This window comes from Nicotiana tomentosiformis, chromosome 4 (assembly GCF_000390325.3).
Source record: "Nicotiana tomentosiformis chromosome 4, ASM39032v3, whole genome shotgun sequence".
Lineage (NCBI taxonomy): Eukaryota > Viridiplantae > Streptophyta > Magnoliopsida > Solanales > Solanaceae > Nicotiana > Nicotiana tomentosiformis.
In genome coordinates, this window is record NC_090815.1 from 14,179,790 (window position 1) to 14,199,966 (window position 20,177).

General features: G+C 40.0%; 2 protein-coding genes across 2 annotated transcripts; both read left to right on the plus strand.

Annotated features, from left to right (window-relative positions):
* The first annotated feature begins 1,554 nt into the window (after nucleotides 1-1,554).
* On the plus strand, nucleotides 1,555-3,583 carry LOC104113929 (uncharacterized). The gene is made up of 2 exons (XM_009624249.4): nucleotides 1,555-2,916; nucleotides 3,222-3,583. The coding sequence occupies exons 1-2, from the start codon at nucleotides 1,971-1,973 to the stop codon at nucleotides 3,254-3,256; spliced, it is 981 nt and encodes a 326-aa protein (XP_009622544.2). The 5' UTR covers nucleotides 1,555-1,970; the 3' UTR covers nucleotides 3,257-3,583.
* Nucleotides 3,584-5,345: 1,762 nt separating this feature from the next.
* On the plus strand, nucleotides 5,346-5,849 carry LOC138909296 (uncharacterized mitochondrial protein AtMg00810-like). Its single transcript, XM_070200480.1, has one exon. It carries the CDS (start codon nucleotides 5,346-5,348, stop codon nucleotides 5,847-5,849), a length of 504 nt encoding a protein of 167 aa, XP_070056581.1.
* The last annotated feature ends 14,328 nt before the right edge of the window (nucleotides 5,850-20,177 follow it).

Consider the following 20,177-nt stretch of genomic DNA (forward strand, 5'->3'; position numbering starts at 1 on the left):
CGCTACATCTCCTACAATTTTGCCTAAGTTTTTTCAACTGATCTTGAGCACTCGACTTATCATAATTCTCTCTCGAGAAACTACAATAATGTACTAGTCATATTCTCTTGAATTACGCTAGCTTGCACTTTTTCATCGCTCACTATGATCACGTCATAGCTTCGTTATCTCTAATCCCACTTTTAAACCCACCAGATTGATCTCTCATATACCTTGGGAGTGACGTTGTTCGACAACAAACTAAATATGCACTCCTTCTCAAGCAATATATATATATATATATATATATATATATATATATATATTCCTTTTTATCCTTCCCAAAATTAGGAGGATCTATAGTGTTTCCACACTTCCCCTCAAGCGTGACTCGAACCCAGGACCTAACGGTCATGGGTGGAGGTGCTTTACCAACTGAGCAAGTCTCACTTGTCTTCTCAAGAAATATATAATAAATAGGAACAGTCAATTGATAGTCATTCAATCAACAACAATAAACACGTAGTTGAACAAGTAGGGATATTCAAAGACAAAATTATATTAAAACATAACAAGAATTCATCCTCCAAAAGGTTCCATCAAACCCTAGATTAACGATTTTAGCTACTCATAATTGTATAAACAATCATAGTAATATTCAACAATATTAAACTACAAATTAAAGAAGAACGGAGAGAAAAACTCATGTGATTCGTGCTCTAGAGTGTTCTGTAGTCTTTTGCCTCTCTAATAATGTCTAACCCTTCAAAAAATAACTTTAGAAGGTATTTATAGGGTAGGGACCGAAATCTACATGTCCAAAACTAGTGAGGAATTAAAATTTGCTCGGATGGCATTGTCGGCCGAGGCACTGTCTGGGGCACAATTATTTCTGCGCGAGGCACTGTCTGGGGCACCAATGGCAGTGCCCTGGGAAATGTCTTGCATTGTCTATATGCATGACTTTTCATTTCCTTGCATGTTTTCTTTTATTGTTCCATTTTGTAACTCTGAGGTACCATTTCGTGCAACTTTTCTCCAATTCATGTCCAAGCACTCCTACACTTGAAATAAGCTCTATTAAGCGCAATTGTCACACAAATTAGCATTTAAACAACAAGCAGGTAGGGTAAATAATGACAAAATATATGAAATTATCGCACGACATCAATAATCTATAAATGTTGTGGAAAACATGTCAAATTACATTGAACGTATGAATACCTCTAACATTTTTAACAGATATAATTTAAATGTTTTTGTTAATTACGAAATAATTATATGAAATTATCATTAAAGTATCCACCATGATTTGGGTATCAACTAGTTTACTCAAGAAACTAGCTATTGTCCAACTTTACATTGCTTGATGCAACAACTAACTATCGTGTTGAAGTACATAGTTGTACATCATGTAATTATAGTAGTACTCTTCTAGAAGAATAATTTGTTAGTAAAGTGGTTAGATTGTTAAGCATAGTAGAGATGAGTCGGTTACTTGATATGTGGATATATATATATATATAGTGTATAAGTACTGTACAGTTTTAGAGAGAAGAAATAGAATAGAAATTTTCCAAAACACTGCTCTTTTTTCTCTTATCTTCTCTCCTCTAATCTCTCAACATACGAGCTTCAATGGCGTCAATGGATGCCGATATGTTCAATTTAACATGGTATTAGAGCTAGGCTCACAATGATCGATATCGACAGTCGCGTAGAAGCTCAGATCTGATTTCTCCTCTTCTCAGATTCAATTTTCCCTAACTTCTCAGTTAATTCTCGCCTCTGCTAAATTCCGTACCAAATCCTTCATTAAAACAAAAAATGCCAGTCGATACATCTCAGAACACTACTGGAACCTCACATGTAATCTCTCAACAACTTGATTGTAACGATCCACTCTATGTGCATCTGTCAGATACACCAAGTGTGGTGCTGGTGTCACAATGCTTATTGGAACGGAGAACTACTAAGAGTAGAGTCGATTGATGAAGATGTCTCTGCTCGTGAAGAATAAAATCAGATTTATAGATGGATCGTGTGCTAGAAAGACCTACATAGCAGATAGTTTTCGATTTCATCAGTGGGAGAGATGCAATGCCATCGTCCAGCCATGGATAATGAGCTCTGTAGCGCAAGAGCTGAGGAAAGGAATTGTATATTTATCAAATACACAAAAGGTATGGGAAGCCTTCAAAGAACATTTTGATAAGGTAAATGCAATAAAAATCTATCATATGAACACAAAAATAAGTAGTCTAACGCAGGGAATCTCTATTATATCGATATATTACTCGAAATTGAATGATTTGTGGGCTGAATTTGAGTCAATTATACCCTATCATGGTTATGATTGTGCGAGATCTAGGTTGTTTGTTGAATTCCTGCGCCAACAGAAGCTAATGAAATTTTTGATGGGACTAAATGACACATATGCACCTCAAAGGAGTCAGATTTTGATGATGAACCCCACTCCGGCACTTGATCAAGCATATTCTATGCTCATACAGGAAAATAGTCAGAGAATGAGTGGGACTTCGATGTTACAGAGTGGTATTTTGGGAAGTGGACCTGTGGAAGGTACCAGTAGTGCCTTAGCTGCAACAAATGCAACTAACAGCAGGCCTAAGCGTAACAATAATCTCTACTGTGACTATTGCCATATGAAGGGTCACAAGAGAGAGAATTGCTACAAACTAGTTGGATATCTATCCAATTCTAGGTTCGATAACAGAAGAAGAGGTGGTTTTGAGAACCAGAATCAAATGCATACAGCTCACAACGTAAGTATGAATGACAAAGGGGAAATGCATTTTGAAAATCTGAAGAAAATGGCTACACCAATTGTGCCAGTGTTCACTGCTGAACAATACCAACATATTCTGAAGTTGCTAAGCAAGGAACATGAACCAACTGAAACAGCAAACATGACAGGTATATCTAATACTTTTCAAGGTTATTGGATTATTGACTCTGGTGCTTCAAATCACATGGATTCATCCTTGAACCTACTATTAAATCCTAAGAATGTACCAAATCATCAACCTAACTATGTGCAATTACCAAATGGAAACAACACTAAGATCACTCACACTGGATCCTGTTCCATTCTCCCTACACAAGCTATACAAAATGTGCTATAAGTACCTGACTTTAAGTACAACATTCTCTCTATTTCTAAATATACAAGAGAATTACAATGCTCAGTTAATTTCTATCTTGATTTTTTCCGGTTTCAGGATCTCTTCAGTGGCATGGTGAAGGGTATTGGTAGACTCAGGGGTGGCCTATACATCCTCAATCTATTCACACATGCTGCTACTCTATCTACTTCTATTCCATCAACCCATATAGCTTCTTCAGTCCAACATCATTCTGATGACTTGTGGCATCAAAGGCTTGGTCATGTTCCAGTTGCAGTATTGCAGAAAATACCATCAATAAAGGATCTTGTGTCCAAATCAACACCTAATACTTGTTCTATATGTCCATTAGCTAAACAAGTTAGACTACGATTTCCTACTAGTGTAACCAGATCAAATTCCCCATTTAGTCTTGTACATATGGATATTTAGGGTCCATATAGAGTGTTTACTTATAATGGTTTTAAATACTTCCTTACTCTTGTTGATGACTACTCCAGGATGACCTGAACATTTCTCTTGAGACTGAAAAGTGATGTCTATGTTGTCTTACTTGATTTCCTTCAATTAGTACACAATCAATTTTCTACTTCTGTTAAAGTCTTTGGATCTGATAATGGACATGAGTTTTTCAATTCTCTATGTTCTGACCTATTAAGATCCAAAGGCATAGTCCACCAAAGAATTTGTGTTCACACTCCTCAAAAAAATGGGGTGGTAGAAAGAAAATACAGACACATCCTTGAAATAGGAAGAGCATTAAGATTTCAAGCCCACATACCATTAAGATTCTGGGGGGATTGTATTCTGACAGCAACATCCATCATAAATAGATTGCCCAGTCCAACCTTAAAGGGTCATTCACCCTATGAATTATTTCATGGTCAGCCACCCAAGATTGACCATATGAGAACTCTTGGATGCCTTTGCTATGCCACAAAGCCTAATTTTAATGACAAGTTTACTCCTAAATCTATTCCTGCAATCTTCATGGGGTATTCATCTACGCAAAAAGGCTATAGGCTATATGATATTGAAGCTAGTAAGTTTTTTCCAAGTAGAGATGTAATATTCCATGAACACATCTTTCCCTTCAAATTTCCTAAAAGTAAATTTCTTGCAACTCCAGATTTAAACTACTCACCATCCATAGACTTCCCTGATACAACTTCACCTGCTCATTCACCACCTCAGCCTACTATACAATCGTCACCTGATCAATCTGCTGATCTCTCTACCCTACAGTCTCCAGCAGTTCCTGCTGATACATCCAATTCAGTTCCCACTCCTTCACCTATTCCTCCATGTAATGTTGCTCTTCTTAGAAGGTCAGGCAGAACATCCAAGCCATCTATTTAGTTGACAGACTATGTCCATCCTCCATTACCGTCTACCTTTAATTATATCACATATCCTATCCATCATTGTGTTTTCCATACTTATTTGCACCCACACTATCAATCCTTTATTGCCTCTTTTTCTACTGATACTGAACCTTCCACTTTCTCTCAAGTATCCAAGGATGATAGATGGGTTCAAGTAATGAAACATGAGATTAAGGCTCTAGAGGATAATCATACTTGGGAGGTTGTAGATCTACCTACTGGGAAAGTTCCAATTGGTTGCAAGTAGGTATATAAGATTAAGTACAATATTGATGGTTCAGTGGAGTGGTTTAAGGCTAGACTAGTTGCTAAGGGGTACACACAGCAAGAGGGCCTAGACTTTCATGATACCTTCTCCCATGTAGCCAAACTTACCATTGTTAGGGCTGTTATAGCTATTGTTGCACTGAAGCATTGTCCTATCTTCCAAATAGATGTGCACAATGCATTCCTTAATGAGGATCTTGATGAGGAGGTCTACATGACACTACCCCAAGGAATTGGTAGTCGGGGGGAGTCCAAAGTGTGCAGACTACTCAAATCCCTTTATGGGCTGAAGCAAGCTTCAAGACAATAGAACTTTAAGCTCACACAAGCCCTCACAACTGCTAGTTTTCAACAAAGCAAACATGACTATTCTCTATTCACTAGACATGTCGACAATAAATTTGTTCTAGTGCTTGTATATGTGGATGACATCTTGGTAACAGGAAATGATTTAGAGGAAATCAACCAGGCTAAAGCTTCACTTCAATAGAATTTCAAACTAAAGGACCTAGGAGAACTAAGATACTTCCTAGGAATTGAGTTTTCTAGAACAAAGGAAGGGATACTTATGTCACAAAGGAAGTATGCACTTGAGATGATTTTAGAAACAGGCTTAGCAAGTTCAAAACCAAAAGACACACCTATGGAACAAAATCTGAAACTCACAAGTGTGAGGTTTGATAAGTGCACTAACACAGACAACCATGATGAGGCATTAGTAGACAGGGGGAGTTATCAGAGACTTGTAGGGAAGATACTATACCTTACAATTACCAAACTAGACATCTCATATGCAGTCCAGTGCCTTAGCCAATTCATGCATGCACCAAAAAGGTCACACTATGAAGCAGCATTACATGTTGTGAGATATGTTAAGAAGCAGCTAGGTTTAGGATTCCTTATGTCCAGTAAAAGTAAAGAGCAAATACATGCATTTTGTGACTCAGATTGGGCCCCATGCCCTATGTCAAGGAAGTCAGTGATAGAGTATTATATAAGATTGGGAGGTTCACTCATCTCTTGGAAGGCAAAGAAGCAGAACACCATCTCAAGAAGCTCTACAGAAGCATAGTACAGGAGCATGGCAAGCACAATAGCTGAACTAGTCTGGTTGAAGGGACTGTTGAAAGAGCTACAAGTAAATATAATGTCACCTATGGACCTACACTGTGATAACAAGGCTGCACTACAAATTGCAGCCAATCCCATGTATCATGAAAGAACAAAGCACATAGAGATAGATTGCCATTTTATTAGGTAAACATTTCAGCAAGGTATTATCAGAACAGCTTATGTTACCACTCAATGTCAACCTGCAGACATTCTAACAAAGGCATTGGGACATCAGCAGCACATGGTCCTTTTATCCAAGTTGGAAATGAAAACTATTTTTCATTCACAACTTTAGGGGGAGTGTTGAAGTACATAGTTGTACATCATGTAATTATAGTACTCTTCTAGAAGAATAATTTGTTAGTAAAGTGGTTAGATTGTTAAGCATAGTAGAGATGAGTCGGTTATTTGATATGTGAATATATATATTGTAGGGAAAAAGGCCATTATTGCCCCTGTACTATTGGAATTAATGCACGTTCGTCCCCCATTTCACTTTACGTTCAATCCCCACCCTACCGTTAACAAAGTTGATGTAATTACCCCTAACCCTAACGGATCATCGATGTGGCAATTGACTCCCTCTATTTTTTCCAAGTCAGCTTTCTATTAAGTTGAAAGCCCCAAAACCCAACGGTTTCTTCTTCTCCCAAATTAGATTGACCTAATTTCACTCCCAAAATTTTGACCCGTATGCAACGTCTTCTTTTTCTCCCCAAAAGACACATCATTGCTAAGAACTTAGGGCTCGAACTAAATCTACCCAAAATTTCTCTTTTCTTCATTCTCGTTTTAGCTTTGGTTGATAAATGTCACAAGGTAGCTGTTCATCATAGATTAGGTGTCGATGTGGCATTATATCCAACCACTTCACTTCGTCTACTATATATAACCCTGGAAGAAAATTCTACAAATTTCGGAGACCTAAGGTTGTTTAATTTCAGTTTTCTATTTTTTTTATAACTTTACTGTAATTATAAAATCTACAAGTTTAGAGTTTTGTAATGATTAGCTAAACTTTCTTTTTGAATTATATTTGATAGCCTAGTTCATGTGGGTTTTGGGAATGGGAAGATGGTTATTGGACTAATATTAAAGATGTAACATCGTCGATGGATGAGATTAAGATGCAAAGGGACAAATTGAAGGAAGAAGTAATTGCCATGAAGGCTATACACCAATATGAAGTGAATAAAGTCATCAAGTTGGAAGATAAACTTGCAAAGACAAGGATGTTGCTTATGATTTCTTAGGGACTGTTTCTTGGTTTGTTTGAAGCCTCGATGATAAAGTGACTTTTTTGCAAAGTCAAGGTTGCTGATTTTGAGTTATATATGTGTAGCTTACTTTTAGGTCAATTAAGCCATGTTGTAGTAGTATTTGATGCTATAGTAGAATTTGTTGCTTTTCAGCCATGTTCTGAAGATTTGATGATGATGTTGTAGTAGTATTTCTTGGTCAGTGTTTTCCCTTATTGTATGATGATGTTGGTGTAGTAGTATTTATTACTTTGCCTTACTAGCATATGTTCTGCATATTTGATTATTCTAAATGGCATGTTGAATAACTAAGTCATTTAATTACTTCCAATCCAATTCATTTGACACAAAAGACAGCAGCAATTGAAACTGAAAAACTTGCATTCCAGTCGTAAAAATGGATTACTGGAAAACTGAAATTGAAAAGGGAACAAAATGGACAATAATTAACTGAACATTAACCAACTATCAACATTCATAAAGTGCATTTAATAAGACAACTGGATACCATATTATAACCCCAAAAATATGTCAACACCTAGTTATAACATGGCATCCAACAGTCACGACTAAAGAACCACAACCAAAATATAAAGTTTACTGTCATGGCAGTAATTACAACACTTCCAAAAATTTACATCATAAAAGTTCATTAGAAGAAAATTTCCATCACTTCTGCTCCTTACCACTACCCTTTCTTGCTTGCAACTTTTTCAACCTTTGTTTGTTCAACTGATTTCCAACATATCCAACTTGCCTAGTTACAGTTGGTATACTTTGCTCCCTCAACTGGAGTCTTTTCCTTGCTTATGAGATACTCTTTGGTCTTATAGCTATGTCAGGCTCAGGTTCAAAGTTAGGGATCTCAAAATCTGGATCATTGCTAGTTGGAAGCTGCCTTTGAACTGAAGGAGTTGGCATAAACACAGAGTTGCTGGATTGACTGTTTTGACTTGGCTGGGGTGCTGATAAATAAAAGTCATCTTCAGTTGGGATATCTACAGCAGTTGAGGATATAGGTTGTTCATCATCAGGTTCATCAACTAAAGTTCTTTGTTTTCTTTTCTGCTTTCCCCTTGTTTTGCCACCCATTGGTTGTTTTTATTTAGAGTGATATTATCAACATACACAATTATATGTTAGAACAAGGCAGAATAAAATAGCAGCATAAATTTATTGTTCAAGAGATAGATTACCTTGGCACATCCCCTAGCATTATGTCTAGGTTCTCCACAGTTATTACATGTCATTACTCTCCCTTTTCTGGATTGAGACCATTGGCCTTGACTATTGGTTGACTCATTTGCCTCTCTTGTTCTTTTTACTTTTGGCCTTCTAGCCTGCCTTACAAATTAAGGTGGTTCTATATTCTGTGAGGTTTCTATCTTCCAGACTTTTCTTTTCTCACAGGTTGTAACTTATGAGAATAAGTTTGGAGATATGCCTCTTTGGAAAGGTACCGGTTAATCTCACTTAAAGGATCAACCTTATTGTACAGTAGGGCACAGATTGCATAAGGACATAGGATTCCACAAAGGTTCCATGGCCTGCAAGTGCATTGTTTTGCCCCTAGATTTAACAATATGCCTATCACTACCTTCTGTCACTTCATAACCTTGGTCAGCACTGCCATTTGCATGACACTTTTGTGCAATTCTCATGAATTGGTTATACAAATTTAGAGTTTTGGGACTGTATTCACTTCCCCACCCCATCCCTTTAGCTTCATTATCATTCAACATATTCATAACATTGATTCTGATCTCCTCTAACATTTTTATAATTGGCTTGTGTCTGGCTTGCAATATCTGTGCATTGAAGGACTCAGTCAGGTTATTATCCACTGGCTGGTTCTTGCATATAGTATCAAAGAGTGACCTACTCCAGCAAGTAGGTGGATACTTTAACAGATCTTCAACAGCAGCGTTACCATCATCACCCACTTAGCTCATACTCTTCAGCTAATCTTGGAAGTCCTCTTCATAGGTACTCCAAGCTGCCCACCAAAGATATTTCTTGTATTCCCCAGACCCCCATCTCTTGTACCAGTTTACTTCTATGTGTCTTACACAAAATCTATGATGTGCCTCAGGAAGAACTCTTGAGATTGAAAAGTAAAGTGTTCATACCTTTTACATATTTGAGATAAAATTGATTCCTTCACCCATCTTAAGGCCCAGTGATATTTGTAGATGATTTAAAAATCACTTCCATGTGACTTTTGTTTCTTTATCCACAATAGCCCAAGCTAATGGATAAAAATGGTTTGCAGAGTCTTAACCAACTGCCACCAAAAGCTGACCCTTAACTTTCCCTTTCAAAAAAGTTCCATCCACCCCTATAAAGGGCCTCAACCCACTCTTAAACCACATCTTCATTGCATGAAAACATATGTACATCCTTAGGAACCTTCTCTTGCCTTCAGCAAGAGTATCCTTTGATAAGTTAACTACCACATCACTTCCAGGATTACTAAACTTCAATTCATTAACATATACCACCTACTTATTATATTCATCACTAAAACTCCCTTCCAGATTCTCCAAAATCAATCTTTTTGCCCTCTTACACTTTGCCTCACTAACATTTACATTAAATGCAGCCTTCAAGCTTGTCCTTGTCTCTCTAACCTTAATTTTTGGATCATCTTGCAACCCTCTCTTGAAGTATTCAGCAATAGTCTTGGCATTAACTCTATGATTCTCATATGCAGGTTCACAAGTGTGCTCAAAATCTAAGGTCCTGAATTCAGCCCCACCCCCTGAAGTATTCCTAGATATGTGACATACAAAAGGGCAGCCAGCTTCACAAATGTACCTAAGCCTAGTTGGGTCACTTTTAAGTTGCTCTAACCCATAACCATTTGCAAGTGCATACATATTTATCACTTTCCTAGCTTCAGCAATATCTTTGAATGTCATTGACATATCCAACTCTTTATAGTTAGTCCATTTGTCATTAATGTCTCTCTTCTTTCGTTTAAAAAGTTTCTCTAGTCTATCACAATCATAGTGTGAAGAAACAACATATTCATTGTCATCACAATTATCACTTTCATCACAATCAGTGGCAGCTTCAAGTTCATCAGGTTCATCATGCTCATTGTGATGGATTATATTAGGTACATTAATACTTGACTCACATTCCTCTACAACAACTATGCTAATAACATTAAACTGGTTGTTCACAAAGTCCAATAAAGTCCTAATGCCATAATCACCTTCTATTTCATAGAATGTACTGGAAGGACAATTAACTATCAGTTTGTGGACTCCTATATACCCTAGGTTAGAAACATATTCATCCACTAAATCATTATAGCAAATCAAGTCAAAGTCAAAACCTTTCTTGATGTGCAAAACTTTTCTTGAGTATGCCATGAGTGGTTTCTTGACCCACTCTCCACCATGATGAAAGACCAAATCCAGCAAGACCATTGTTAGTAAACTACAGAATAAAGTCAATCATAATTAATAAACTAATAGATGTAGATAAAGGCATAAAAGCAGAATAAAATAGAATCAGGAACACATTGAATAAGTCAGTCAACATTAAAAAATTAATAGATGCAGCCATGGATATGTGATGACCCAAAATATCATCTTTAAATTTAATAAGTAATTATGTATTCTAAGACCTCGAAAAGCACTATGTATTATTTCTCGACTTGCGTGCACAGTCCGTAAAATTTTTCGAAAAGGTTTTATGTGTAAAATAGATTAAAATGTGAAATAGAGCTTTAAAACTCAATTAAGTTGACTTTGGTCAACATTTTGAGCAACCGGACTCATATTATTTTTTGACAGTTCCGATAGGTCTGTATCGTGATTTGGGACTTGGGCGTATGCCTGGAATAGAATTCGGAGGTCCCTAGCCCGAGATATAGAATTTTGATGAAAAATTAAAAGCTTGAAAGCTTAATGATTTTGTCACGCCCCGAACCTAGGAGCGAGACAAGCACCCCGTGCCTCACCTAACCTGGCGTACCAAATTGCGACTAAGGGACTCTGAACACATAATGTCATACTTTGGCCATGGGGCCACCTTGCAAGACAATTTGCGAAGCAAAATATAAAACTGAATGGAAACTAGCACTAACTAAATATCAATATAAAGCTAGGCCGACAAGGCCGTCATAGCTACTACAGCTGACAAACCACCAATTTATACAAACCCAACATAATGCACTAACCAACAGGATATGCCTACAAGCCTCTACTGATAGATGTACTGTGATCGGAACAGGGCCCCGACCTACCCATAACATATATACAGATATACATAAGATGTACACAAAACTCTAGTCCTGGCAACTCCGAAAGACGTGGAGCTTACCGATCAGGCGAAACTCGGAAAACACCTACTGAGGAGGTCTACCCGTCTGTCTGTCTGAACCTGCACGCATGAAATGCAGCGCCCCCAAAAAAGGGACGTCAGTACAAAATAATGTACCGAGTATGTAAGGCAATAAAATAACTGAAATCTGAAACTGAACTGATAATATGATAACTGAAATTAACTGGGAGTCAAAGATGATCTGGAGATATACTTACCTGCTGATACTGACTCAACTCCTTCAATATAGTAAGTAAAATAATTGTACGGCCTTATAAGGCTCGGTATATATAACTGCTCTGCCATAGTAGGCTCGCTTATAGGCGCTCGGCCATACTAGGCTATGTATCTCGACCATGCTGGGCTCGCTCATAGGCGCTCGGCCACAGTAGGCTCGGTATATAACTTTCCATCTGATCAGAGGTTGCCCAATAGGGGCCTGCCCATCGATTATAGCTCGATGGTAATGAAAATACTGTAATACTGTATATATAGGCTTGCTGCTCTCTTGACTGAAAGAAGACAATACTAAAATTGAATATAGAGTCTCGATAAGGAATAATATTGTAACTTATGAGACTAGAATAGTGTGAATAAATTCATGAATATGAACTTCTCTTTTTGTCTCATTACTAACACATGTAGCTACGAGATCATGCCAAAATGAAGGAAGGCTTAGCCTTAACATACCTTATCACAATCTTTTCAATCACCAAGTTGAACTCACCTCTTCGCACCTTAATCTACAAGAATGATAATAATACTATCGTTAAGTTACGAAAGGTACAACTATCGCACAACGAACGACAAACCTATTTTGTATTAAAACGGGCAGCATCTCCCCTATAATATGCCCTTCCTCCAACTTCAAGATAACACCAACAATACAAGGACAGAACAATAACAACATATATACATCATTTTCCAGCCCTATATACACCATCAAATACTACAAAACAGCCCAACACACCCCAATCTCTTCGTACACAAAACGACCACCGTAGTAGTGTCAAACGACCCGAAAATGTTATGACGAACGACCAGCCAACCACCCTACATTTATATGGTGTTTATAAACCCCCTTCCTCCTCCAAAACTCCACAAAATAGTAATAAAACACGCAGCCCAACAGCAACACAAAACAGTCCACAAAACAGTCCGCTACAAGTGAATAACTCGAACTCACGGCTTCCGATCACCATCCCGTGAGTTCTTACAAGTATAGAACGACTTACCATGAATTTACAGAAGAAAAAATGGATGAAAGAGAGCAGTAAACTCACCTTATTTGTTGGATAACTCAGCTCCTATCTTGGTTCTTCAAACTCTAAGTTTTACCTCCAATTGGAACTTGAAAGGGAGAGAAAATCAATTAGGGTTTGTGGGAAATTTTTGGGAGGATTCTTTGCAGAGCTTATGTCTGGTTATTATGCTCTATTTTAAGTCTAATATATGAAGAAAATAGGCCCTTAAAAGGCCTCTTTGGACGACCCGAAATGGCCCATTTTTGGGCTTTCATTTAAGCAAGTAGGTGACACACCTACTTGTCACCTAGCAGCTTGCGCAGTATCGCAAAAATGCACATATCTCTCTACTCTGATGTCGTATTGACAAATGGTTTAATGCGTTGGAAAATAGACTCATAGATCTTTAATTTGATGTGTGGAACACACCATAACTATAAGTATATTGGGAGAAAATTGCAGTTACATGTGACCCAAAGTTTCAGTAAAACTTATGAATGTAACTTGTGATGACTTTCATCGACTTTTGTTCCACAACTCGCTTGACTTAAAAACATAACACACGGATGTAATACGACTAATATAAATCATAACATAATCTCTTTATCATGTTAATCACCCTAGTCTCACCCCAAAGGTACATGTTATAACATTCCCAACTTGTCGACTTTCGATGAAACATTGTTTTATTTAATTGCTTTAGCTTCTGAACTGTCCAACCCTCTTTGTACTTGTTGTTCATGATCTTCAATATTTGTAACCTCAGAGGTAACATGATTAACTTACTTTATATACTTTTAAATATTATCTCATTTTTTTGTCCTACATTAGTTTGCTTACGACGCATTTTTACATACGAAAATATAGGGTGTAACATCACTCCCCCTTGGGAACATTCGTCCTCGAATGTTTACTCTTGGAGACTTTGGAAACTTTTTCCAGAGTATCCTTCGTACACTAGGTTAAAACCAACCTGCACGTAGCCAGAAACATACTATGCATGCCACACATGGCCAATCTTTATAAATAGCAGCAATTTGCCTCACCGACCGTAAATCATAAATATTGAAAGTGAAAAATAAAAGCTTACCTGATGACCTGCTAGCCTACATAGAGCTATGTTGTAGCGTCCCATCTCGAACCATATCTTCATTTTGAAATAGGTGGGGGTATTTAGACTTCATTTCTTCCTCCGATTCCCACGTCATCTCTTCTACATTCTTGCTCCTCCATAAAACCTTTACGGAAGCTACCTCCTTATTTCGTAGATTGCGGATTTGTCGGTCTAGGATGGCAACTGGAATTTCCTCGTATGACAAGTCCTCTGTAATCTGTACATCATCCGTGGGCACCACTCGGGTAGGATCGCCAATGCACTTCCGTAGCATAGATACGTGAAAAACCGGATGGACAGACTCCAATTCTGAGGGCAACTCTAACTCATAAGCTAGTTGGCCCACTCTCCGAATGATCCTATAAGGCCCAATATACCGTGGGCTAAGCTTTCCTTTCTTGCCAAACCTCATCACGCCCTTCATAGGTGATACCTTTAAGAATACCCAGTCATTAATCCTGAACTCTAAGTCTCGTCGCCGCACGTCAAAATATGACTTCTGACGACTCTGAGCTGTCAACAGTCGCTCCCGGATAACCTTTACTTTCTCTATGGCCTGTTGAACCAGGTCTGGCCCATGTAACCCAGATTCTCCAACATCAAACCACCCTATAGGAGATCTGCACTTACGCCCATACAAAGCCTCGTACGGAGCCATCTGGATACTGGAGTGGTAACTGTTATTATATGCAAACTCGATAAGAGGTAGATGTTCATCCCAACTTCTTTTAAAATCCAACACACATACTCGTAACATATCCTCGAGCATCTGAATTGTGCGCTCGGCTTGTCCATCAGTCTGTGGATGAAAAGCTGTGCTGAGATTCACCTGAGTCCCTAGACCTCTCTGAAATGACCTCCAAAAATGTGCTGTAAACTGAGCCCCACGGTCAGATATAATAGAAACTGGTACTCCGTGTAGCCGCACTATCTCCTTAATATATAACTTTGCATAATCTTCTGCTGTATATGTAGATCTGACCGGTAGGAAGTGAGCTGATTTCGTGAGCCTATCGACTATCACCCATATGGAATCGAACTTACGATTAGAACGAGGTAAACCCATGATAAAGTCCATGTTTATCGCCTCCCATTTCCATGTCGGGATCTCTATAGTCTGCATTAGCCCTCCGGGCTTCTGGTGTTCTACCTTCACTTGCTGGCAACTAGTACATTGGGCGACAAACTCAGCAATGTTCTTCTTCATATCATTCCACCAGTACATATCCTTAATGTCATGATACATCTTCGTCGATCCAGGGTGGATGGAATACCATGAATAATGTGCCTCTGACATAATCCTGTCTCGTAGCCCTGCTACATCTGGAACACACAAACGACCCTTGTATCTGAGAACCCCATCTCCCTTGAGCTCTAACAATGGCTTCTTCTGCTGCGGAACTCGCTCTCTCAACTCGACCAACTCTGGGTCCTCGTACTGCCTTTCCTTGACTTCAGCTATGAGGGATGATTTTGCAGTATTTTGGATTACAACTCCACCATCCTCAGAATCTACTAACCGAACCCCCAACGAAGCCAATTGATGAATATCTCTAGCTAATTGTCTTTTCTCGGGCTCTACATGTGCTAAGCTACCCATAGATCGGCGACTTAAGGCATCTGCTACAACATTAGCTTTCCCTGGATGGTAGAGAATGTTAACATCGTAATCTTTCAATAACTCAAGCCATCGCCTCTGTCGCAAATTCAACTCTTTCTGCTTGAAAATATATTGTAGGCTTTTATGATCAGTAAATATATCAACATGAACACCATATAAATAATGCCGCCATATCTTAAGTGCATGGACAACCGCAGCTAACTCGAGGTCGTGGGTCGGATAATTCCTCTCGTGCTTCCTCAACTGCCTTGAAGCATATGCAATTACCTTCCCATGTTGCATCAGGACACATCCTAACCCGACACCTGATGCATCACAATACACGGCATAACCCTCTAGACCCTCTGGAAGTGTTAGAACTGGAGCTGAGGTCAACTTGTTCTTAAGCTCTTGGAAACTCCGCTCACAAGCCTTTGTCCATTGAAACTTAGTTTCTTTCTGTGTCAACTTCGTCAATGGTGCCGAAAGGGAAGAAAAACCCTCTACGAACCTCCGATAGTATCCTGCTAAGCCTAGAAAGCTACGAACCTCTGTCGGAGTGGTAGGTCTAGGCCAAGATTTCACGGCCTCAATCTTCTGAGTGTCCACCTTTATCCCTTCATCTGATACAATATTCCCCAAGAATGCTACAGACTTCAACCAGAACTCACATTTAGAAAACTTAGCATACAACTTACGATCACGGAGGGTTTGGAGTACCGCTCGCAGGTGGTCCGCATGCTCATCCTCTGAACGGGAATAAACCAGAATATCATCAATAAATACTATCACGAACAGATCTAAAAATGGCCGGAATAGGCTATTCATCAAGTCCATAAATACAGCGGGTGCATTAGTCAACCCGAAGGACATGACAAGGAACTCGAAGTGGCCATATCGGGTCCTGAAGGCTGTCTTCGGAATATCTTTTTCCCGAACTCTGACCTGGTGGTACCCCGACCTCAAATCAATCTTGGAAAAGCATCTAGCTCCCTGCAACTGATCAAACAAGTCATCGATCCTTGGAAGTGGATACTTATTCTTAATAGTTACCTTGTTCAACTGCCTATAATCGATACACATCCTCAGCGAGCCGTCTTTCTTCCGCACAAATAGTACCGGTGCACCCCAAGGTGAGGTACTGGGCCTAATGTAACCTTTCTCCAGCAAATCTTTTAACTGCTCCTTCAATTCCTTCAATTCGGCAGGTGCCATTCTATACGGAGGGACGGATATTGGTTGAGTTCCTGGAAGCAAATCGATGCTAAAATCAATCTCTCGCTCTGGAGGAATACCTGGAAGCTCATCTGGAAACACATCTGCATACTCTTTGACTATGGGAATAGACTGAAGTGTAGGTATCTCAGCATCTGCATCTCTAACTCGCACAATATGATAAATGCACCCTTTTGCGATCATTTTCCTCGCCTTCAGATAGGAAATAAACCTACCTCTGGGTGTTGGTGTATTACCTACCCATTCAAGGACTGGCTCACCCGGAAAATGAAATTTGGCTACCTTTGCTCGGCAATCAACTGTGGCATAGCAAGCTGCCAACCAGTCCATGCCCATGATAGCATCAAAGTCCATCATCTCTAGCTCAACTAGGTCAGCTGAGGTCTGACGACTACAAATTGTCACCGTACAACCTCGGTAAACCCGTCTAGCAATAATCGATTCTCCGACCGGTGTAGATACCGCAAAAGGATCACTTAGTATTTCAGGCACTATACCAAACTTCCTCGCGACAAATGGGGTAATATACGATAAAGTAGATCCTGGGTCTATCAAAGCATAAGCATCGTGAGAGCAAATGGTTAATATACCTGTCACAACGTCTGGTGAAGACTCCTGGTCCTGTCGACCCGCTAAAGCATAGATACGGTTCTGATTACCACTTGAACTGGAACCTCTACCTCTGCCTCGACCTCTACCAGCCGAAGACTGAGACTCACGCCTTGAAGGATGCACGGACATAGACGATCCTGTTGCTGAACTCGCTGGTTGTGCCATTCCCCCAGAATCTCTATTTGGGCAATCTCGCATCATATGCCCCGGACGCCCACATGTATAACAAGCATCAGAACCTGCTCGGCATTGACCCAAGTGTCCTCTACCACAGATGTCACACCGCGGAGGAAATGACCATGTCTGCGCAGAACCTCGTTGTCGCTGCAAACCCGACGCCCGTGAGCTCTCACCTGGTCCTGACTGAGTATAGCGGTCATACCCGTAACCCTGTAACTGAGGTGGCGGAGGCCTAGGTGGCCGTCCGAAGTACTGGGTCCTATAACTACCCTGAGATTGCTCCTGAGACCTGGGAAATCTCATCCTCTTACGTTGCCCTTGCTCAGCCCTCTCTGTACCCTGCTGCCGACGCCTACCCCTTTCTATATTCTGGGCGAATGCCTGAATCCGGGAGATATCCATACTATCCTGCAATGCAGCGGTGGCACATGCCTCGGTTAACTCTGGGGCTAACCCTGCTATAAACCTGTGAATCCTGTCCCGCATAGTAGAAACTATGGATGGTGCATATCTGGCCAATGAGTCAAAACGGAGACTATACTCTCGAACACTCATATTACCCTGCTTGAGGGCTAGAAACTGATCGACTCGAGCCTGTCGGATCTCCCGCGGTAAGTACTGGTCAAGGAAAGCATCTGAAAAATTCTCCCAAATAGCTGGAGGTGTATCACGTCCCCTGGACCTCTCCCATCCCTCATACCAAAGGATGGCTATATCTCGGAGTCGAAAAGCTGCTAGCTCAACTGCCTCTTTCTCCGTGGCATGCATAACACGAAAGATCCTGTGAAGCTGATCTATGAAATCCTGCGGGTCCTCCCTCTGATCTGTCCCCGTGAACTCTGGGGGACTCAAAGCAATAAACTCTCGGACCCTTGAACTCCCAGACCCCTCAGAAGTTCCTGCACTAGCTGATGCCCTAGCATGTTGCTGGGTAGCTACCAACTGTGTCAACAAATGCACCGCACTCCTTAAGTCCTGATCTGATGGAAGTGGAGGGGGAACTGGATGTGCGGTTTCCCTAGGAATCTCCGTAGTTGGTGGAGGAGCCGGTAATGGCTGAGTAGGGGTCTCCCCTTGAGCCTCAGACTGGGCCCCATCTACTGGGGGTACCCTGTTGGTCCCCTCACCTACTACTGTATCTCTCCTCTGGCTAGCCGTAGTCTTCCTAGTCACCGTCATCTGTGCATGCAAACACCAACACATAAGTTTAATTCAAATTTCCTATAACTCAGTTCTATAGCACGATTTAGATTTCAAAGAAGTGTAACCAACTCCTAAATGCCCTGTAGTTCCTTGCTTATATAATGTGGTGCACAACACATCTATAAACAAAACCCTACTAGACACGGCTTGTAGACTCCCTAGGACAGAACTGCTCTGATACCAAGTTTGTCACGCCCCGAACCTAGGAGCGAGACAAGCACCCCGTGCCTCACCTAACCTGGCGTACCAAATTGCGACTAAGGGACTCTGAACACATAATGTCATACTTTGGCCATGGGGCCACCTTGCAAGACAATTTGCGAAGCAAAATATAAAATTGAATGGAAACTAGCACTAACTAAATATCAATATAAAGCTAGGCCGACAAGGCCGTCATAGCTACTACAGCTGACAAACCACCAATTTATACAAACCCAACATAATGCACTAACCAACAGGATATGCCTACAAGCCTCTACTGATAGATGTACTGTGATCGGAACAGGGCCCCGACCTACCCATAACATATATACAGATATACATAAGATGTACACAAAACTCTAGTCCTGGCAACTCCGAAAGACGTGGAGCTTACCGATCAGGCGGAACTCGGAAAACACCTACTGAGGAGGTCTACCTGTCTGTCTGTCTGAACCTGCACGCATGAAATGCAGCGCCCCCAAAAAGGGACGTCAGTACGAAATAATGTACCGAGTATGTAAGGCAATAAAATAACTGAAATCTGAAACTGAACTGATAATATGATAACTGAAATTAACTGGGAGTCAAAGATGATCTGGAGATATACTTACCTGCTGATACTGACTCAACTCCTTCAATATAGTAAGTAAAATAATTGTACGGCCTTATAAGGCTCGGTATATATAACTGCTCTGCCATAGTAGGCTCGCTTATAGGCGCTCGGCCATACTAGGCTATGTATCTCGACCATGCTGGGCTCGCTCATAGGCGCTCGGCCACAGTAGGCTCGGTATATAACTTTCCATCTGATCAGAGGTTGCCCAATAGGGGCCTGCCCATCGATTATAGCTCGATGGTAATGAAAATACTGTAATACTGTATATATAGGCTTGCTGCTCTCTTGACTGAAAGAAGACAATACTAAAATTGAATATAGAGTCTCGATAAGGAATAATATTGTAACTTATGAGACTAGAATAGTGTGAATAAATTCATGAATATGAACTTCTCTTTTTGTCTCATTACTAACACATGTAGCTACGAGATCATGCCAAAATGAAGGAAGGCTTAGCCTTAACATACCTTATCACAATCTTTTCAATCACCAAGTTGAACTCACCTCTTCGCACCTTAATCTACAAGAATGATAATAATACTATCGTTAAGTTACGAAAGGTACAACTATCGCACAACGAACGACAAACCTATTTTGTATTAAAACGGGCAGCATCTCCCCTATAATATGCCCTTCCTCCAACTTCAAGATAACACCAACAATACAAGGACAGAACAATAACAACAT